This window comes from Buteo buteo, chromosome 17 (genome assembly GCF_964188355.1).
Source record: "Buteo buteo chromosome 17, bButBut1.hap1.1, whole genome shotgun sequence".
In the NCBI taxonomy this organism is placed as follows: domain Eukaryota; kingdom Metazoa; phylum Chordata; class Aves; order Accipitriformes; family Accipitridae; genus Buteo; species Buteo buteo.
The window spans coordinates 1,159,236-1,180,522 of record NC_134187.1 but is presented as its reverse complement, the minus strand read 5'-3'; the positions used below and the strand labels follow the sequence as shown (position 1 = coordinate 1,180,522).

General features: G+C 51.5%; 1 protein-coding gene across 2 annotated transcripts in view; it reads left to right on the top strand.

The window, feature by feature from the left end:
- OTOF (otoferlin) overlaps window positions 1–21,287 on the top strand; it is a 106,370-nt gene that overhangs the window by 30,477 nt on the left and 54,606 nt on the right. Inside the window, exons 4-8 of one of the 2 annotated variants that reach the window (XM_075049786.1) lie at window positions 6,416–6,515; window positions 11,497–11,708; window positions 14,899–14,985; window positions 15,077–15,210; window positions 15,374–15,461. In XM_075049786.1, coding sequence (XP_074905887.1) covers window positions 6,416–6,515; window positions 11,497–11,708; window positions 14,899–14,985; window positions 15,077–15,210; window positions 15,374–15,461 — 621 coding nt within the window. The remainder of the gene's footprint in view (window positions 1–6,415; window positions 6,516–11,496; window positions 11,709–14,898; window positions 14,986–15,076; window positions 15,211–15,373; window positions 15,462–21,287) is intronic. The other variant, XM_075049787.1, reaches the window with a different exon arrangement.

The following is a 21,287-nucleotide window of genomic DNA, read 5'->3' as shown; positions in this document are numbered from 1 at the left end:
TCTCCCTGGCTGCAGGAGCCCAGGGAGCAAACAGCATCCAAGGGACACTAGCAGAGAAGAGGGGACAGGACTTCATGGGCTGGAGGATGCTCTTAGCAAAGCCAGACCAAGTTGCACAGGCAAAGAGCAAAGCATGTTGTGGGGTATGCAGCAGCCCCAGACTGCCCTGATCCAAGGCTTTGAGCAAGCTCTAAGCACCGAACCAGCCAGGCTGGATTTGAAACAAGAGACGTTCCTACAGTCTGATAAAATTACGAGTGACCCAGAAAAACGCCCTCTCTTTCCATCAGCAGAAATGCCAGGGAAGGGAGCAGGGCGCTTGATGAATTATGAAACACTTGGAAAAGGCTGTGTAGACAAGTGCTGAATATTTCATTCCCTCTTTTTTGGCTCTTGCCTGCCAGGGGAAGTGGGTTGGGAGGGGTCCGAGGAAGGAGCGCCTTGTCCCAAGCCTAACGCAGGGACATCTTCCCAATAATTCACACGCTTGCAGACAAGCTGGCCCGAGGTCTGTGAGCGGAGCTGGGGAGTGCAGAAGCACATAAGTCAGGCTGAAAGGGTTGCAAAGATGTGCCAAGAGGACGGTGAAAGGGCCTGCACCTCACCATCTTCTCAGGAGATGGGGGCATCTGCTCTTTGCCTGTTGCCACCATCCAGGCTGGGGAAAAGCTGCCATGGGGCTAGCACTGGCTCTGACATACCTGCTTTTATCCGCTGCCACGGTAGCGACAGTCTGCAATTACGAGCACTCACAGGCAATGTGCACCTTCGACTGTAGCTCAGCTGGGGAGAGCATCGACGTGCTGGAGATGGACGTGATGTTGCTGCAGCCTCTGGGCTTCTCTAAGGTGACCTTGTCCCGGGCAGAGGCAGCACCGCAGCAGGTCAGAGAAGCAGGAGATGTCTGGAAAGTCAGTTTGGGGGTGTCAGGAGGGGCCCCTGGCTGCAGCTGGGGCACATGCTCTCCCGATGGGTCCCTCTGCCTGGGACATCCCCGCTGTCCTGTTCTCATGCAGAGATGTCGCCTGACTCTGGGGTCTCCCCCACCAGCCCCAGGTCCCCCCATCCCACAACCCCACTCCTGAGCAAGCACGGGAAGGCTGTGCACAAAACATCTCTTGGAGATGTTTGCACCCTGTCGACTCCTGGGGTTTTTTCCCGACACACTCTTTTTGCTATTTATTTTGACAGGGCCAGATCCAGGTGCTCTCAAGGAGAACCACCGTATGGGTGTGTGGCTGCTGCCATGCCATAAAGCCTTGAGCACACAAACTGCCGCAGCTCTCATACCCCTCCTGGCAAAGCCACAACAGCTAGACTGGAGAAACACCCCAGTTACTCCTCTTTCTAAGGTGGCATTGATATCAAGACATGACATGTTGTGAGATGGGCTGGACAGCTGCCAGCTGGGGCGGGGGGGCTTCATTAACTGTAAAGCACCAGGGAAATGCACGTGCATTGCTGCTGCTATGAAGCAGAGCCACGCTCTTTCAGACCAGCCTCTCCTGTGCCCTGTCCCACTACCACCAGCAAGGGGATTTAGAGGACCTAGAAGAGCCCCTCATTCACCCAGTGTATGCTTTAGGATACCTTTAGGTATTTCCCATGGAATGGAGTTCCTTGGAGGCACCAATTCATTGCAAATTCTTGCCATGACTCATTCAAGACTTCAGTTGTTTCCTTGGTGAGGTCAACACCACCAGCCATCATCTGAAACTACTACCACCACCAAGAACCCTCAACTGACTAGTGCCTGGAGCATGCAACCTGCAGGGAGAGGTGGAAGGAGCAGGGCTTGGCTGGTCTGGTGGAGAGGAGACCGAGAGATCACCTAACAGCAGCCTGCAGCTACTTGAAGGGGAGTTGCAGAGATGACAGTAGTGACAGGTAAAGTAACAAGGAGCAACAGGCACAGATTGTGGCTTGAGAGGTTCAGGTTGGATATCAGGAAAATATTATTCCGCAGAAGGGTGGTGAACCCTCAACAGGTCAGCTAAGAGGTGGGGGAATCTCCGTCCATGGAGGTCTTTGAAGCTTGGATAGATGAAGCCATGGCCAAACTCATCTAGAGTTGGTGATGGTCTTGCTCAATGCAGGAGGTCCCTTCCACCCATCGGGTCTGTGATTCAGACATATTGGCCCTTGAACAAAAAGCTCTGTATTCTGCTGCGAGATCCCTCAGAAGAAGTTTCAGCTCCGCACTGATTTGCTGTTGAAGCAGCAGCTGTGAGCGCTGGGCTGCAGCAGATTTCAGATGGGAAACCGAGAGATGTTCAGGCAAGGAGAACTGGGTACAGGCACATCCTACCCCCTGCAATTGCAAAAATAAGGCAAGGCAGCTTGAAACCACTTTAGAGCAGCCTCCTCAGCTTAAATAGAAAGTAGAAGTGCCCAAAGCTGCGGTACTGCAGTCCACTGGTGTTCATCCTCCCTCAGCCTGAGGACACTGAAGTGGAAGGTTGACTGCAGTCTCATGTAAATCAGCTTTTCTAGAGCATTAAATTGATCAAGAAAATTCAGTTATCTGTCTGAACCTGGTGAACACACTTCTGGTGTCAGACACATGCCTGGTTTATGGTAGCTAAGCAAGCTACCACACAACAGCTGAGCTTTGAAGAATCTCCACATACTCATAGCCCACTGCAAAGACAAGAAAAAGCCTCCCTCTTCCTCAGTCCCACAGATATACCATGTCCCTCAGCAAAGGAGGACACCTTGTCTTGAAACCATGGCTCTTCCCTGAGGGTAACTCAGTAAACTAGAGGAGCTGGGAGGGAGCCTGAGCCTGGGGTAAGTTCTCCAGAGATCAGGCTGGTTCCAGGTCATTTTGCACTTCCCATCACAGTAGTAAGGACTTTCCTCGTGACTGAGGGGTGTTCCCCCTTACAGACACATCTGCCATCGCTCTGCCCGGGCAAGAAGCTTTCTGTTCCTTCATCATGTCACCCTGGGGCAATATGCATCCATGGGCCAGAGGTACCTGAGTCCACCTTGATCTAAGAGGAGCAGAGAAGCCACCACCACAGCTTAGAGCTGTGTGGCATTTCCAAGGGGATTTATTTTTATGATGTGCCATGAGCAAACAGGTTAAATAATACCAACACCTACAAACACATGTAAGAGCAAGAACTGCACGGTGTGTTACCAGCTAAGCCTAGCAACCTTCACAGGCAAATCTAACTCATCAGCAACTGCACTAAAATAACTTGATTTTAGAGCTCAAGCCACAAGAGCATCCCTCCAAACTGACCTGCTGAAATCAAATCCAGCCATAGGCAGAGGACAGCCCTCCAGAGCCCTGCAACGGAGTCTGTGCTCAAATCCTGAGAGTTAAAGCACAGACTTCTCTCAAGGAAGCCTTTCCAAAACAAGAGAGCTGCAAACAGCAAATAACATTATTTCACAAATCCTGAAATCCAGGCTGATACAGCAGCCTTTTCCCCCCAACAAGCCCATCTCAGAGAAGAAGCAGGTGTCCATGGGAGGTGATGATGCATTATTCATTGTGCATGAAGCAATACGAAGCACACAAAGAAAAGGTGTTCATGTTCAATGCCCAACAGGGCACCTTGGAGATGGAGCTAAAGGAGCTCAGTGCTGGGATCCACCTGCGCACAGCACATGGGAGCTGAGGAGGGGAGGTGAAGGTCCTGCAGGGAAGGGCCCTATCCTGCACAGCACACCGTGGCAGGTCTGCCATGGCTCTCCTTTGCTCCTGGAGCATCAAGCACCACCAGCAAGCTACAGCAGGACCCATCAGAGGTTTGTTGGAAAGCAAGACCTCCCTGCTGCTGCTGCAAGTCAGCGCTAGATAAGTAGATGAGCAACAGTAAGGTCATTGTTCTGTTTTCCTCAGGGAGTTTATTAATTTCCTCATGTAGTTTATTATTATGAGTGGTGTACAGTAGGATAACTACACAGCACAGTTTGATTTCTTTGGTCAGAGAAACGCCCACGGCAATACTGTCTGATCCCCATGCCTGCAGGTGTGTGCACAAGGGGACACAGGGACCATGCAAAGACAGGTCATTTGAGTGGGGACGTTAAAAAAGAGGGTTGGCAGAGGCAGGACCCAGGCAAATCAAGCCCCAAAGCCAATGAAGACCCCAGGGAGCTGAGCAGGGCTGAGCAGACCTGCTCTTCCATCCAGCATTGTGCTGCATTTCAGAGGGTGCTTCAAAGCATAAGGGGATGGCTTGAGAGCTGAGAAAGATAAACCCATCCTCAGCTCTGCCACAGACCGACCTAGGGTAAATCTGGTAACCCTGCTTTTACCTTGGGTGTCCAGGCACAGCATCGGGTGCTTGTGTTATACAGGGGCAGAGGCAGGAGAGGAGCCTTCGCTATCCCACCACACAGCACGGGGAGTTCTTGTCTCCCCCTCTGAAACCACATCTCAATAAATCAGCATCGCAGTAAGCGATGCCTTAAGGTTTGCAAGGAAGTAGTTCAATCCGCAGCAGCTTTCTCGCTGGCCCCAGCTGGCTGAGCACTGCAAGCATATTCCTGATGTGCCACATAATATTTTCACTGTCATCTGGGATCACAGCACTGGAGGTGACATGCAAGGCAGATGGGGTAAGGCAGCTCCACATTCACTGTTTCAGGGCTTTTTCTGCGTCAGGAGTCACTTGTTGATTCATAGCTGGCTCTTCTCAGGCTGGGAAGGTCCCTCTGGTGCCACAGCAGAACATGAAGAACATAAAGCCACAGCTCCTTGACAAGCCATGAGCTGGCAAATAAGTAATGACTTCTATTAGAGAGCGCCAGGCTTCTCCACTCTCTGTGGTATCTATTTGGACCTGTGATTTAACAAATGTGGCTGCTTTCAGTGCACACACTGCAGCGAGCCCAGGCAAGAACGACTAAGAGCAATTTGATGCCTTCATCCTGCTCATCTTGGGGGATTTTAGGTGGTGATCAGATGCTCGGAGGAGGAATGGCCATGGTGGTTGGAAGGTGTTATATGCCCTCACCTCAGCGTTCATCTCAGCCCACGGTGAGAGCCAGCACACGCAGGTCGGGTGGGAGAGATGCGAGTCCTCCTCCTCTGTCCTGTGCAGAGTCAGGCAGGCTGCTCGGTGCAGCAGTGGGGTTGGAGAAACCAGCTTGTCTTCCACTGAAGGAAAGATGGGAGTGCTCTGCTGTCAGGACCAATAGCATCCAGCACAAGACTGGGAAGAACCTGGGAAGGAGGAATTAGCGTTAAACCATTGCTCCATGCCTGCTGTAAATGTCTCCCTTCAGCCACAACAAGCCCTTGTGGCTCTGGGACATGTTGTCCTGGCTCAGGTGAGGCTGTCACCAACTCCATGAGGTGTGACAAATACACAGGGACTGAACTTTGGCATGCAGCTTGCCCCACACCCTACCACAGCAATAATTATAGGATCAAGGATCATATCAAAAGATCACAGGATAATTCAGACTGAAAGGCATTTCAGGAGATCCCTAGTCCAGCCTGATGCTCCAAGCTGGGTCAGCTTGACCTCACGGCAGGTGACTCTTGGCTTTTTCCTGTTGGGTCTTGAAATTAATGGCTGGACTTGATGATCTTAAAGGTCCTTTCCAACCTAAATGATTCTATGAAAGCCCCCAGGATGTAGACAGCCTAACCTCCCTGGGCCCCTGCTGCACTGCTTGAAGACACCTAGCAGGATGGGAGTGGGTTGGGACAAGGACATGAGCCTCCAGGCATCAGTTATGGTTAGACCTCCCTTACCAGAAGGGAGTCAGTCTTCTCCCCTGAGCAGCTTTGAGACTCACATGCAGTGCCTTCAGGCTATGTCCATCCAAGTAAAATAACCAACATAAGTCCTGTTCTCCAACCCTGGGCCAACCCAGCTGGGCTGTTTGACTCATCCCACACACAACCAGGCACATCCAAACTGCTCCAGGGCTGCCCTGCCCCAGGACAACCCCTCCGGGGGGGGTGGGTTGGGGTCAGGCATGTTGACCTGGGACCTCCCCATGTCATGTCCTGTGCTGACAATGTCCTGGTGCAAATGGGTGAGGGACAGTGCCCTAGTTCTTGCCTTGCTCAGTTTACTAATGCGGACATTCAGGATGGAGAAGGCCAGTTTGGGCCCCCTTAGTTGTATCCCAATAATGCAAGACCGATGGTTCCCAAAGTCTCCTCTTCTTATCCCAACAGTGTTACCTTGTAATGGCTTCTCTCCTGGCTCCTCCTTTGCCCACCATCTCCACTGAGCTGGGGTCACTGGCTGCAGCTGCCAGAGCCCTTGGCCATGCTCTGATCCTGCTTCTTACAGCTACCTCCTCTTAAGGCAAATGGGAAGCAAAACCAGCCACGCGTGCTTGGGTGACTTGGCCAGCAGAGCCCTTTCCCATTAAAAATGAAGGCTGGTTGGTGCTCACCACAGCTCGCCTGACTTCTCTCTTCTTTGCTCCATAGGCTTATTGGCACTTTCCGGATGGTCCTGCAAAAGGTGGTGGAGGAAGGGCAGGTAGAGGTGACGGACACGCTCATAGACGACAATAATTCAGCCATTCAGGTAGGTCATAAGGAATAAGCAGCCCCTGCTGCCCTCCAGTCTTGGTCCATCTGTCTGTATTTCTGTCGACTCTGTGGGAACAGCAAAGGCTGCGTTATGCACCTGAATCCCCAAATCCTCAACCTTTCCTTCATCCCATTACTCTTGGTCTGAAGGACTAAGGCAGCCAGGACTGTCCTGAGGGTGCAGAGCAAAGGCTGGATATTCTGCATGCCATGAGAAGTTTAGGACGGGGGCAAAGCAGGAACAGATCAGGTTTAACCTGCAAACAGACAGGGTGCAATTGCTCATGCCCCACAGCTCAGAAATAGCCTGCAAGCGTCCTGCTGCTGGAGACCCGTGGCAGCTCAGAGCACAGCGTGGTCCTCAGATCCCCACGGAGATGCTGAGCAGCTGCTTTCACCACAGTCCCACGCTGAGCTCGGCTCCCAGTGCTCTCCTGCACCTGAGCAATCCCATGCTGGCTCTGCCCCAGCCAGTAGTATATCAGCTTTAAGCCATGCCAGCAGTACTGGTTGTTTGAAATGCTCGACACTTAGAGTATTTGTCTCCGACCTCAACACTGCTTTTATCTGACCCCTGTAGCACATGAGAAATACCTCGTGCAGCAGCTCCCCCGAAGGCTCATTCCTTATACCCCTCTGGGGAAAGTCAGGATAAGAAATACCACCCGGTCTGGGTCTGCAGCCCTCGTCCAGAGCCCCCGATGCCAAGGAAAAGGCTCCCTGTCTGCGGAGCAGCTGCTGTGTAACTCAGTGCATTTCCATCCGGTTAACACATCTCTCAGGAGCTGTTTCCCATGGAGACTGAGTTTTATAACACACTTGGAAATACAGCTACTTCTGATCTTCTTGGCTATCAAAACCCTGGTGTTTTAATTAAAAAATGAAAACTCAGCCTCCCCCCTTTTCTTAATCCTTTATAAGCTGCTTCCTATACTCAGCATAAAGGAAAAGTGTAATTGCACGTAACCCTTTGTGCTAACAACAAGCAATTAGCTATGAAAAGACGAGTGGTTTCATTAGGAGGAGAAAGGAGGTGACTTCTCCTGTGGGGGTAGAGGGAATGAAACCAATAAAAGTACAAGGGACACAGTGCTGAGGTGGGAGAAAAAATGGAGGGGGTGCAGACCCAGGGTGCAAAAATAATTTCAGGGTTGGAGAAAACAGCTCTGACTGTTCTCTTGGTTTATCAGGCCAAGAAGTTGCCTGATTAAAGTCCATAGGACCCACCAAAGGAAGAAAATCCCATATTTTTAAGAAAGAGCCTTCAGTATCACAGAGGGAGAGAGGAAAATCAGTGGATGACAATTAAATACCTGCAACTTTTAAATACGTGCAACTTCTTGATGTTGAAAATGATGAAGTTTTTAGAACAAACTAACCTAGGACTGAGGAGGTACCTGGATTGCCTGGTGCCTTGCAGCCTGGCCAGGAGCTTGGTGTAGCTGCATAGAAGGTCAAAGTAAATAGTCTGCTGCCCTTCGCCTCTTTATAAGCTGTGTGCTTCTAACTGGAGGCACCTGGAGGAGAAACGACCTTCCCCAGCTGGTGCCTGATGTGCTGGATAACCTGCGCTCATTACCTCCCCTCCGAGGACCTCACGTCTACGTCGCCTCTGTGTCACGGCAGCTCTGCTGGAATTGTTTTTGTTGGTATCCACAGAGTGCTCTGGAAAGCGTAAATACTGACTGTTGTCTATTGCTACAAAATTGGGGCAGCCTGGGCAAGGCAGATTTTACAGGAGTGCAGATCTCCCTTGGATCAGGCAATAAATCCCGCCATGTTCTGCACACCACAAGCCATATGGACGCCCATGCACAAATCCTGCATTTCTAGTGCTTGCTGTGAGCAGAAATGCCACGTCCCCCTCTTTCCCCTGCATTTCTGGGACATCGTCTTAGCCCCAGGTCACCCCTGTTCAAACCAGAGCTGGGAGGTGAGGGTATGTGTTTGCATTTTGGGCTTTCATCAGGATTTCGAATCCCTTCTCCCGTGCAGTATCCATTGCAACTTCAGAGACAACTCAGCTTCATAAATTCTCTCTCCAAACTGCTTGCTCCCAGTCTCTGCTCCAGCAAGAGGACAAATTTGGACTGAGGGAGCCTCGAGAAGAGAGAATCCAGAGGGCAATGCCTGGGACATTTTGCATGGAGAAATGTTAGTGGCAATATAGATCTGGAATAGCTCCTGATGGGCAGCAGAGTCAGCCCTCCTGGAGACGTGACCCACTTTCTCCTGGACTCAAAAGATGCTGATTTTTCTAGTAGGGGTAGGGGTGGACCACAGCCAGTGAGGGCTGTTGCAGGAGGAGAGAGGGACTCAAAAATGATCAGACATGTTGAGAAGGCAGAGGTGGACAGGTATGGAAAGCCACTGCCCATCAGATGAGACGGGATAACTGGCCATCTGCACTCCTTGCCCTTTGAGATGCAAAGAAAAAGGTTTTACTTGGAAGCAACATGTTCCTCACATTGAGCAAACTCAAAGACAAATCATGTGCAAGGGTTGCAAAAATCACCTCCAGAATTAGGAAATAAAGCAACATCCGTATGTCCCCTCTTGGCAAGCCTCGCCTCTCTCCACTCTTCAAACCTGTGATTTTAAAGGCATGTTTCCTCTGCAAAGGCACCTGAGCAAGTCCTGGCATTGCATTACCTCCAGAAGGGCTGCTGGCAAGCACGGCACAGATGCTGAAGGTGCTGTAATGCAGCACAGCTCCATTTTTGCAAGACGCCGAGCTGGCACCAGGGATCCCTCCTGCAGACCGTGCTCCCCGAGGGTCCTACCCCAGCGCAACCGTCCCACCTCCAAACCCACCCTGGGGTGACCACACTGCGGACACATCGGTGTGAAGCGTCTCCAGCTCCAGACATCAGCCCCCGGCTCTGGCTGAAGGGAGAGGAGCATCTTCACTGCTGTCACTTCTTGGAAAGCGGTTTCCAGGCATAACTTCATCTTTCTGTAATCAAAGGCAAAGGAAGGGTTGAAAATTGTTTTCCTTTTTCTGGGCTGACTGCAAAACATCACTGGCAGCTTCCAGCCAGCCCTAATAAAACTATTGACTTGCCTTAGCAAAGAGATTAAAAGAGCCAGGAACTGCAAAGCCAGGAGGGTTATGACTATCGTCTTGTCTGGCCTCCTACAAGAGAAGCTCTGGGACGTCTCAGAATTTGTTATTATCTCCAGTGGTGAAAAAAACCCAACCAAATAAAAATGATTTTAAACTGTCCAGTGACAGAGCAATCCACCAGCCCTTTTGTGAATCATTCCTCTCGTTAATTTTCTATACTGTTAAATTGAGAAGTTTTTTTCCAGTGTGAATTTCTCTTGGTTTCAGCTTACACCTACTAATTCCCCTTCAAACAAGTGATGATTTTATTCAGCCCAAACCAAAATCTTTCAGTTTATTACACCCATAATTTTTCATTGCTTTTAAAGGATTTTTCAACTTTTAAATACAGTTTTAAAGTGAGATTTCAAAATCAAGTGTTGCACAACAGCATTGAGGTGGTTTGAAAAATGTGAAAAATTAACGTTTCGACATGGCTTTTTGTCTCTCCTTTGCATTTGCTTTTTTAAACAATCCGAAACAGCTTGGTGAGGTCAGCACACTGTGGCAAATCATTTTGATTGACTCAAATTTGTATTTTGCCATATGAAGAATAAAATCAGTCAAAACCTTCCACAAAGCTCTGTTTCCAGCTGGGTTTGAGTCACCCCTTAGCTGTCATTTGCTAAATGCACAGAATCCTTCCAGGCCATATCTTGTATTTTCCAGCCTTTCATCATCCCTTTGACAAGCTGCAGTTGGAGCGAGTGAGGATGCTGTACCTTCTCATAAACATGTAGATGAAAAAAGGAAGATTTTGCAATAAATTTTCCTGCTCTGGCTTGTTAGCCTTTTCGTTTTGTCCTTGCATCCAAAATCGATTGCCTTTGCACCGAATATAACTTACAATTTCTCCATGGAAGCTGAGTGGAGGTGGAGAATGGTTTTTGCTTTTGCTTTGATCTTTGTAGCAGCTGTTTGCTTTTCAAAATAGATATGTTTTTAGGAGACAGATTTTTCTGGCTGCTTTGTCCAAAGCACTGGTTTTACAAGGACTTTGGTCATCAAGGCAAAGGTAGTGCCAGCAGCTCTTTGCAGCAAGATGAACTCGCACATATTTGGGTTTTAAATCCAGAGAAATATCGCGGGGGGGGAACATTTGGGAGCTCCAACCCTGAATTTGCTGCAGCAGCGAGGTGCCATCTTGGGTAGGTAAGTGGGGGATGACCATGTAGAAGAGTGAGAGGACCTTACTCTTACTTGGTTCATCCAGAAGAAGCTTTAGATGAAGCTTGGACAGACCCAGTACCAGTGCCAGGTCCCTTCCCATCCCTGAGCCCCAGCCAGGGTGGTTGTGGCCAGGCTGGGAGACCCCCTCCCCAAACCAGGATCCATCCAAACCTTCCCAGGGACGCCCATCCCTTGCCAAATCCTGCCCTGCCTGGGCATGGGATGGGGCCAGGCAGGAGCAAGGCACCCCGCACCCGTGGGGCTTGGCAGCCCAGCACTTAACAGCAGTGCACAAATTCTTAACAAGGTGATGCGCCACAGGGAAAAACCCACCAACGTGACATGGCTTCATGTGCTCATGGTGCCTTCAGCTGCTTGAAGGGTTGGTCTGCTGTTCAGGGCTTTTTATATCTCACATTTCTGATGTAGCTGGTCTGGGACACACCAGCAACTCCACGTGAATCAGGTCCCTGAGCAGGAGGGAGGCTGCAGCACCGTGCCCGAGTTGGGTCGGACCACCTCTTGAAGCCAAAGACCTGCACTCCATCTCGTGCACTAGGAAAAAGACTTTGGGGTCAGTAAGGCTCAGAGATCGAGCCGGCTGACACAACAGCTCTTCCTGCCTTTCAGATTTTGCAGGACCTTCCTTCCTCCCTATGCTGCCCTGGGGGGCTGATCCTGTCTTCCTTGTGTGTTGCAGACCAGCATCTCCATAGAGATCAGGTACCAGGCTCTGGACGGGACAGTGGGTGCGTGGAATGACAAGGAGTTCCTGGAGACCCCCAGCGTGCACTCAGAGGGGGATGGCAGGTACCCCTTAGAGACAGACAGCCTCCTCTCCGGCCACCGGCAGGGCTCAGACGTCTCTCCAGGCAAATCCAACCAGCAGTCCGCAGAGAGGAGCTTCAGAAGGTAATGTGAAGCTCAGCACTTGGAAATGTGTGATGGCAGCAGGGACGGGGAGGGCTTGGCTTGTCGTGAAAGGGCAGCATTGCCCCAGTGCTCCTCTAAGGTACATCACATCTCCTGGCCCTCAGAAGACCTATTACCACAGCTCAAGGTGAGGATGGGCTGTAAGCATCCACCCACCGGTGCCAGCAGGTCCCACCACGCCAGCCCAGCACAGAGCTAAGTCTTCCAGCAAGCACTGAGGTTTGTGGCACACGGCAGATGCTGGAGAGCAAATGCAATTAAGTACAGATTCAGAGAGGATTAAGGGTCTGGCTGTTGGTCAGGCCTCATATTGGATGGGATTAGAGCCATGCGTGGGGTGTAGAGCCATATGTGGGGTCTTGCACCTCGACGGGGCTCGTGGTTCCCCCAGAACTGACCTGCAGGTGTGCCAAGGGGCGAGTGCAGCTGCAGCCAGGGGCAGGGGGAGGAGGGCATGTCGGCCACAAAACCATTCCAGTGCAGATGCTTCTGGGGTGGAAGGTGACCGTGACAGTGCCTCTGACCTGTGTCTGCGTGCTGGGGGCCAGTACGAGTGTGCACATCCCATGGCAAGGCAGGTGCCACAGCAGAGGCTGGAGGAGAAACCATGGATGCTGTGGCACGGGTGGAGGGAATGAGCCCTGGCACCTCCCTTGGCACTCAGACAGGCACTTAACTTCACCAAGACATTATCAAAGCTCCCTCCACGGCGGTCTGTCGAGGCTTCTGTACCTCACCAGGCTGAAATGAAATCCCATACCGAAGGCAGTGCCTGGGCAGGTGAGCCCTGTTTGGATTAGCTGAGGGACCCCTCACCCTGTGATGGCAGGGGACACCTCCAGTTCTTCTAAGGGATGCTGTTACCAGCTTTCTGTTCATTTAAGGGACCTTAGCATCTCCCTTGTGTCTTTCTAAGCTCATGGGACCTAACACTGGATGAAAACAAGCCCAGGGACCATATTCTTGTCTTGTGAGCCAAAGCTGCCGTAATGAGTTGCAAATCCAGCCTGGTGACTGGGATGGGTGCAGAGGGCTCAGGACTGGGGATGCTGCAGCCGGCTGTCCATTGGGATGAAGTGCAAGCTGGAACCAGTTCTACCACAAGCTGTTGCTTATGGATGCTCAGGGCTCAGTCCTGGCTGGGAGGAACAGCCCCTTCACCACCTCATATGCAGCCAGGAGGGCAAGGCATGGACGAACACTGTGGCCCCAGTGATGCTGGGCCAGATTCAGCCCACCCCATCACAGGTGCTCTGAACTCCATGCTCAAATCCTCACCCAGCTCATCAGACAACAGAGTTTTGCAAGTGTAAACCCACTTGTGTATAAATAAATTGGCTCCACAGGCTGCTAAGCCAGATTTTCAGGTAGCTTTACATAGTTTATGTTGTCCACGGTAGTGACTTTGTCTGTCGGCCTCCACTCCAGTATCTCCTGAACCCATTGGCCTCTTCCAGTTGGAAGAGTGGAGACATCAAAGTCCTGAACTTGCTAAAAGTCTTGTGGAAAGAGATAAACTGGTAGAAGAGAGAGACCCTATAAGTGGGACAGGCAGAGGGTGCAGGCAGCCCAGGCAGAGCTGGGTCCTCACATCAGCCCTCTCCTGGGATGAGCACAGCCCCTGTCCGAGGGCTGCAAAGTGCTGGTGGATCGAAGAAGGACAGCCCTGGTGTTTCCAAATGCACATGGGAGCCCAGCCTGGAGGTGTGAATCCAAACATACCCCTAGGAATCGGCTGCTTTTTTAATACCGTTTAAATCTCAGGCGCCGCTGCAGCCATACATCCCCCATGCTGGGTTTATGCAATTGTGTCCTGAAGTAGCGTTTGCTTTCTGTCTGGGTTTAGCACTTTATTGAGGCCATATAAGGGCAAAATTTCTTTCTCCCCACAGTGCGAGATTGAGGGACGATATCTCCAGTCGCTCGCATCACTCCTAGGCAGTTAATTAACCATGTGAATTGGGCTGAAACCTGTGGATTTTCAAGCAAATTGAAAGTGCAGATTCGTTTCCTGGCTCAGTGGACCGTGAGGTTGCTGAACAGGGAAGATGCTGAAGGATTTAAAAGGGGGCTGGCAGGGCAGCGTACCAGGCACAGCCCGGCTTGCAGAGTGGGTTTCAGCCTGCCTGTCAGCCCCGTATGTCGGGAAATCAGCGTCCTGCCTGCACCACGTGGACTTTGGAGGCGCGGGCAGCATGATGTGAACGTGACTTGAGATGTAATTAACGCCGCGTGGCTGATGCATCATCGCCTGCAGCAGGCAGTCGGACGAATCGAGGCTCTGGATTAGGTCTCCAGGGACTGTAACACAAGTCTAAGGTGACCAGCTCGGCTGGAGGGTGAGGACAGCCACATTTAGCCTGACAGATCCCGCCCTGGGGCAGTTCTTAAGAGGAGATGTGTGGTTTGCTGAGCACCCCTGCCCCGGCGCACAGAGCTGCATCGTGGCGGAAGGCTGCCGAGCTGCGCCGGCTGCATGCAGACAGTGCCGAGCAGAAGGACTTTTTGAGGTTGGTTCGTACATCATTGGTGAAAAATCCTTCCTGTTGGAGAGCTGAAGTAAATGCAACAGTTGTTTATAAACAGGCAGCGGGGACACGTAGAGGTTAAATATCACTGGGGCATCTGCAGATGGTACTGTGGCACTGATCCCTGCACTGCCTTTCCCCACAGGTCAGCGTCTCTGAGCAGGGGGGAGAGTGGCTCCTGGTGGTCACAGCTTGGTGAAAGTCCCTTGATACTTGGCTTCAGTCTCTCCTTCAGATCCGTGATGCTTTAGAAAAAAATCCCTTTGGATATAGGGCTTAGGCTGAGCAATACACGACTGTTTTAAAGGAGGAGAGGGAGGAGCATTCCTCAGCAGACATGCCAAAAAAGCAAGGCATGCTAGTCCCGCTGTCCCAAATAAGTTTGCGTGTGGACAATTCAACTAAAACTGGTTTCATCTGCTGCTTTTGTCCCAAGGAGCTTCCCCATGTCCTCTGATTTGGAGTCTTGTCCCACAGCAGATCATTCTGCGCACAGGGAGCTGTCAGGCTGGGCTGTGCCTTGCTGCCCTGCACTCCCCTCTGCCAGCCCCAAGGGCTGTGGACATTAATGTCACCACCACTATCATTAAAAATACCAGGGAGGGAAAGGGCTGATGTTTTCCGTGTCACCACCCTTGCAGGATGGAAGAGGACGAGATGTATTACCACAGTGAAGATGAACTTCTGGGAGAGGGGGACACCCTTAGCCAGGGATCCCTCAACACGAGGTAGGGAGCCAGTCAGCACCCACTCGTGCTGGTGGCAGTGGGGTTTGCAGTGCTGTGTTGCTACTGCCTTGTCCCTACGGATGTCCCACAGGCATCGCCCCTGGATTCCCATTTCTTGGCTGCAGGAGAGCTGGTGGGGAGAAACGATGGAGCAGCTGGAAAAGCATCCTTGGAAAGGATGCTCCGGAGGTGTGCTGGGATCCAGGGAGGAGAAAGGGCCTTGGCGTGAGGCTGTAACTGGGGTACCGCCTCGCCTTGGAGGCCCCTTCCTTCTCCAGGTCCCACCACACATCAGGCGCCGCTGTCCCCAGAACCAGAGACCAGCCATGTCCAGTGCATGGGGAGGAGCTCCTCGTGATGTGCATGAAGATCTGATTTCTGTTTGCAGTGGCTTTTCTTGCAGTGCAGTGCTGTAAGTTGTTGCCCACCGTGTGCCAGGAAGAGTTTGGAAGGAGCTGCAGCAAAGAGAAGTTGAGGTAAAACCCAGGGGCCAACCCAACGCCTCTGAGAGCAGCTCGGCCAAAGGAAGGAGCATTCTGGGGAGGAATCCTCAATTCCTGTGGGTCCAGTGATGGCAGAAAGCACATGAGGGTGGTGCTTCCTACACCCAGCGCTTCTGGGGAGCTCATTTCTCCTAACAGCTTCCCATACAGCCTGTCGCCGAGTGCCCCAAGCTTCACTAGCATGAAGATACTGACTCTCTGTCATGGGAATTTATGGCCACATAAATTACACTGGTAAACATGTCTGTCAAGTCTCATTAATTAGACAGTGCCAGGCCAAGCATCTGAAGTGCCCATAACCTTAATAAATTATCAGGACAGTCTCTGAGAAGGTTTTGGGTACCTAGCAGTGACCCGAATGATCCCCAGGCAGGTACAACAGCCATGGCCCAGTACCAAAGGGCAGATTAGGGATTGCCCATCCAAACCCTTTCTTTGAATGGGAAGCATTAGCGTGGGTGCGATGCGTGCCGGGCAGTTTGGCTTCCGATTGTGCCCTTGAACATTTTACTCTGTAGTGTAGAGGTACGCGGCTGTAGCACATGCCCCGTGAGCAGGGCACCCCAGAAGCATGTCTGTTCCTGCACGTGCCCCAGGCTGCAGATGTCTCTGGGATGTCTGGGTGCCTGGAGGTGGAGGGACGATCAAAATGCTCTGACAAGGGTGCTGGATGCCTGGGAGTCCCCCAAAAGCTCAAATGCCACTCGGGCCAAGCCCAGGTGTGGGAGCCATCACTCCATGAGTTGGATGGGGCATGGCTGTGCAATGCCTTCAGCTTCCTGCGGGTACCACGGCTCAGTGTGGGGGCTGAGATGCGCAGCCCTGCTGTGCCACGCCGACCTTTGGACCTGACCAGCCCAAGGAAGCCAAGTTCAAAGCCAAGCCCAGCTCCCACCTTGCCTTTGAGGGTTGGGTTTGGGATAAGCTGCTCATCTTTTTGACAGAGGGCAGCCAAAAATCAAATTTCTGCAAGGTGGCAGTGACACATGTTGTAGGAATAAGGGGAAAGAAATCCCAGGTCTGACTGGGAAGGAGTTCAGCTCTCATCCCTGGAGATGCTTAAGTACAAGCTGGATGCACATCTGAGGAACAGCTTGGGCCGAGCTGATCCCTCTTGGGGAAGAAGTTGGACTTGAAATCTTCTTGGCAGCCCCTTTGCCTGTAATTCTGTGTGTCTTCACAGTCTGTTTCCATCCTCTGTGTCCCCCTGGGGGGTCTTTGAATCCAAATGAAGGCAGTGGAAAGATCTCCCTGGATTTCTACAGGCTTTCCGTCAGTGTTGTCTCCATCACAAAGCTGTTTACCTCCTCCCCTGGCTCATTAGGGACATTATTTTGTTATTCAGCTGATTCCCTCTCCTGAGGGGATGCAGAAGGGGGGGGAAACAAACAGACCTTGAAATGGGAAAAGCAGCAGCAACAACAAGGAATATATAAATAGCGCTGGGCTTGCCAAGCACTTCTCAGCCATTTGCTTGCAGCCTAATAGAGGTACCAGCGATGCTGGCGAGACACATGTTGGAAACCTGTGCCGGCAGTGGGGATTATATCAGAGTTATCTGGAGCCAGGCTCAGTCCCTGTGCTGTCAGGAGAAGACACACACCTTGGAGGGAAATACCGTATTTGCTCTTGTAACTCCTCCATGCCCAGAGCAATGACTTCAGTTCATAGAAGACATTTGCACAAGGTGAATTCTCTTGTTTTCTGGACAAAATCTCAGGAGAGGGAGTGAGATGGGGGAGAAACAAGTTCATACGGGATAAATCAATGGTCCAAATGGAAGCACAGGTGAGGGTTGGGCTCTGAGACAGTAAAAGGCAGAAAAAACTGCAAGTGCCGTCACAATTCACTGTTTCAGTCAAAGAGGTGCCCAAATCCCTTGGCCCGGCTGGGCAGGGATTGAGGAATGGTCTCGGAGCGTCCCTGTGGCTGGATGCTGCAGAACAGAGAGATCAAGCAAGGTCCCTCTGCTGCCAGCATCCTTCATCACTCCCAGCACCCCTCTCCTGCCACCACCTCTGTTTGCCTGGCTAAGCCAACAGCCAGGTTAGGGCATGGATCCACCAGGCAAAAAGAGTCAAGCAGTAAATAAGTATACACTCCAGGCTTTTATTTATGTCTTTTTCAAAACTGGATCGCTTCCAGTTCGCAGTGGGACCACATGCTGACCACCAAAGGAGCTGGCTCCAAACCTTACACCACCTTTGCTGTTGATCCATAGCCTGAAACTCACTGAACTTCTGCCTGGCCTCAGACTTTGCATTTTTGCACAGAAGCTCAGACCTGCGTGCAGGCAGATGTGGAGGTCTGGCCGGGTTACTAGCCAGGGTCACCTCCCTATGGTCACTTAGAGGTGGGGACGTCCTTATGTCCAGGGGCTGCCCAGGGAGGTATCCAGCACTCCAGGGAAAGCTGGTGGGGATGTTACAGCACTGAGCTGTTACGCAGCAGTGAGCAAGGCATGACAGATTTGTCTTCCCTTTGCCAGTCTGTGTTTTATCTCCCTCAGCAAAGCAAGACCTGAAAGCCCTGCCCCGGTGCATGGTGCGCAGGGACCACTCTGCCCTCAGTAGTAGGAACGAATCCTTCAGGGATGGCCATTTGCTCCCCATAAAGTCCCAGCAGGATTCCTGGCAAGAAAGTGCAGATGCAAAGCTCTTTTTGCTATTTTTCCTCCCTGACAAGAAAAGTACCCAAGGGCCTGGAGCACCTCCCCAGCTCCCTGCTAATGATTCAGGCAGAGACAAATACAACACCAAGAAATAAGGCTGCAGTCAATAGACCTGCAGGAGGCAGTTTGTTGGAGGCTGCTGCCTCACCGAAAATATTCTTCTTAAAACACAGCTATGCTTCCACATGGCTTGACCCTTGCCTGCTGATGGATCCCTTGGGAGCCTGGGCTCATCCTCTGGTTGGACACATGGTGCTTTCATGCAGTGTCAGCATCATTATTGGCATTTAACTTTGCCAAGATTGTGAACCAGTCGGTATTGGCATAGTCCAACTCCACCTCTGGGGTTTTTTCCACCCCCTGGAACAGCTTTTAATTTTTGCCATCCAAATATGCGATGTCTTTTCTAAGCTACCTTCCCAGGCTCCCTCAAAGTTAAATGGAGAGCAGTGGGGCATCTTCACAGGCTGTTTGTCCCCCCCGTACCCAAGCTCAAGGCAAGTGGAGGATCCGCCATCCACTCTGCCTCTGCTTCACCAGTCAATGTGGGGGATCCTAGATGAGAGGTTTACTTTCCACCTAAAGTTTAAATGTCTCAAGGTTAGCGAGACAATTCCCACCTCAGAAGTGCCTGCAGACAGTCCAAGTTGGCATTTTAAGGCATTGCAAGAACTGCTTTTATTATTCCACTAACTGGAACTGTAAGCTTGAGTATTTATTAAAGACAGGCCATTAGTTCCTTACTTCTGTTACACTTGAATGTTAGAGCTGTTACCAAAATTAGCAAGACTTTTAATTAGCCGAGTCCCACAGGGTGCTAATCGTGATCTCTTTATGACACTTCTTCATACGGGCTCCAGAGAGAGCTCCTACGCACCTGACACTCCATGGACCAAAGGAGTGGTGGGTGGAACGGATGGGTCCCTGTGGGCCATCGTGGCTGGAGCATCCTCCCCAGGCACAGCATGGCCAGCTCCAGTTTTTTCTGATAGCTCTAATTATTTCAACAGCTTTTGTTATTTTGGCAGCCAGGAGCAAGGACTCCTGGTGCTCTGCATTTTCCCTCCAGCAGAGGAGGTGGGCTGATGGGCTCCTCTAGACCTCATTGCTCTCTGCAGCTTTGTGAGGAGGGGACATGGAGAGGGAGGTGCTGAGCTCTTCTCGCTGGGATCCAGGGACAGGACACCTGGGAATGGTTCAAAGCTGCATCAGGGAAGGTTCAGGCTGGACATTAGGAAGCATTTCCTTACCAAGAGGGTGTTCAAACCCTGGAACAGGCTTCCTGGAGAGGTGGTCGATGCCCCAAGCCTGTCAGTGCTTAAGAGGCATTTGGACAATGCCCTTAATAATATGTTTCAACTTCTGGTCAGCCCTGAATTGGTCAGGCAGTTGGACCAGGTGATTATCGTAGGTCCCTTCCAACTGAAATAGTTCTGTTCTATTCTTTTCTAGTCTAGTCTAGTCTATTCTGCCTTTGGCTTGGCTGGGGCCAAGGGCTCTGTCTGCATAGCAGGGCAGAAGACGAGAGCTGGACCTTGATCATCCACCCCAGGATGCCCAGGCAGGACCACCCGCTGGTCGGTCTGGATGGGTCCTGGCCGGGAGGGAAGACGTTCCCACTGGCAGGATGGGGTCCGTGCTTGTGGGAGTCACGGATGAGTGAGTATGTGAATAAACAGTTAGAGAGAGGGAGATGGCAGCAGTTGAGCAAACCTGTTTGAACAAAGCAGGTTTTTTCAGGCGTAACGGGGCTAGCTGTGTCCATGCAAGCATGCAGCAGGAAGGGGAAGATGCAGGAAATATTGGTATGCTCTGCCCCATCCCTGAGTGGGGGAGGGTTTAGCCACCTGCCCCCCTCCCCAAATCTGCGCTGGGATCGATCCCCTTACAGATTGCACCTCTGAAGGTGTTAATGGCATTTTACCATTGACCATGTTTTCAGTGAGCTCCCCTGGTGCCAGGAGGATTTTGCATGGGAGGACACAATGCTCGGAGAAATGTCTGGGGCACTGTGCAAAGCTGAGCCTGGCTTGGGCTGTAGCAAACCTGTGCTGGAGTTTACCATGAATCAAACAAGGGAAAGAAAAGATGTTCCACATTCAGGCTTTTGAAAAGAATCACTTTGATGTGAACCATCCTTTTGAATCAAAGAAAAAGACTCATTTTGTTTAAAATTTTTTTTGTTCGCGTGAACAAAAATGTCCTGGCTCCTCTGGAAGGTCTTTACTTTCCCATCAGTTACAGATCCCAGACCCAAGACAAAATTGCACCAAAAGAATAAAAAGAAGAGAAAGCTTTGGTGTTGCCAGCTCTGCATTTCAAACCCAGGTTTCAGTGTGGCTGAGGAGGGCTCCCGCTAGACTCTCCTCTGGCCATCGTCATCCCCCCATCCCCTTCCCAGAGGCTGTGCCGAGAGCATCGCAGACCCGAGCGTGCCCCAGGGTGTCCTTCCTCCAGCCCAGGGAACCCCCTGGACTCTCTGTCTTGCACAGAAGATGGACAGTTTGCACCAGGGCAGCTGGACCAGGGTGCAGACAGCTGGATCTGGGCTCAGGAGCAGACAGAGGAGTGGGGGGGGAAGGACAAGAGAAGGGGGATTAACAAGGCATCCCCCTTCTGTCCCTGCAGGTCCCAGGAGCAGCCTAAGGGATCATGGGCCAAGCCAGTCTACAGCCCTGGGGACATGGAATCATAGAATCACAGAATGGTTTGGGTTGGAAGGGACATTTCAAGGTCATCTAGTCCAACCCCCTGCCATGGGCAGGGACATCTTCAACCAGATCAGGTTGCTCAGAGCCCCGTCCAACCTGACCTTGGATGGTTCCAGGGATGGGGCAGCGACCACCTCTCTGGGCAACCTGGGCCAGTGTCTCACCACCCTCAGCGTAAAAAAAGTCTTCCTTATATCTAGTCTGAATCTCCACTCTTTTAGTTTAAAACCATTACCCCTTGTCCTGTCACTATAGGCCCTACTAAAAAGTCTGTCCTGAGACATGGGGACCTGGTTTAACTCCCATCTTTGCCAATGACCTTTCCTATGATCTCAGGCATCTTCCTTCCTTGCTCAGCCTTTCTTCCACCCCACTCCCGGCTTTGAGACCTGATGCTCTCCTTTTCCCCCTGGTCAG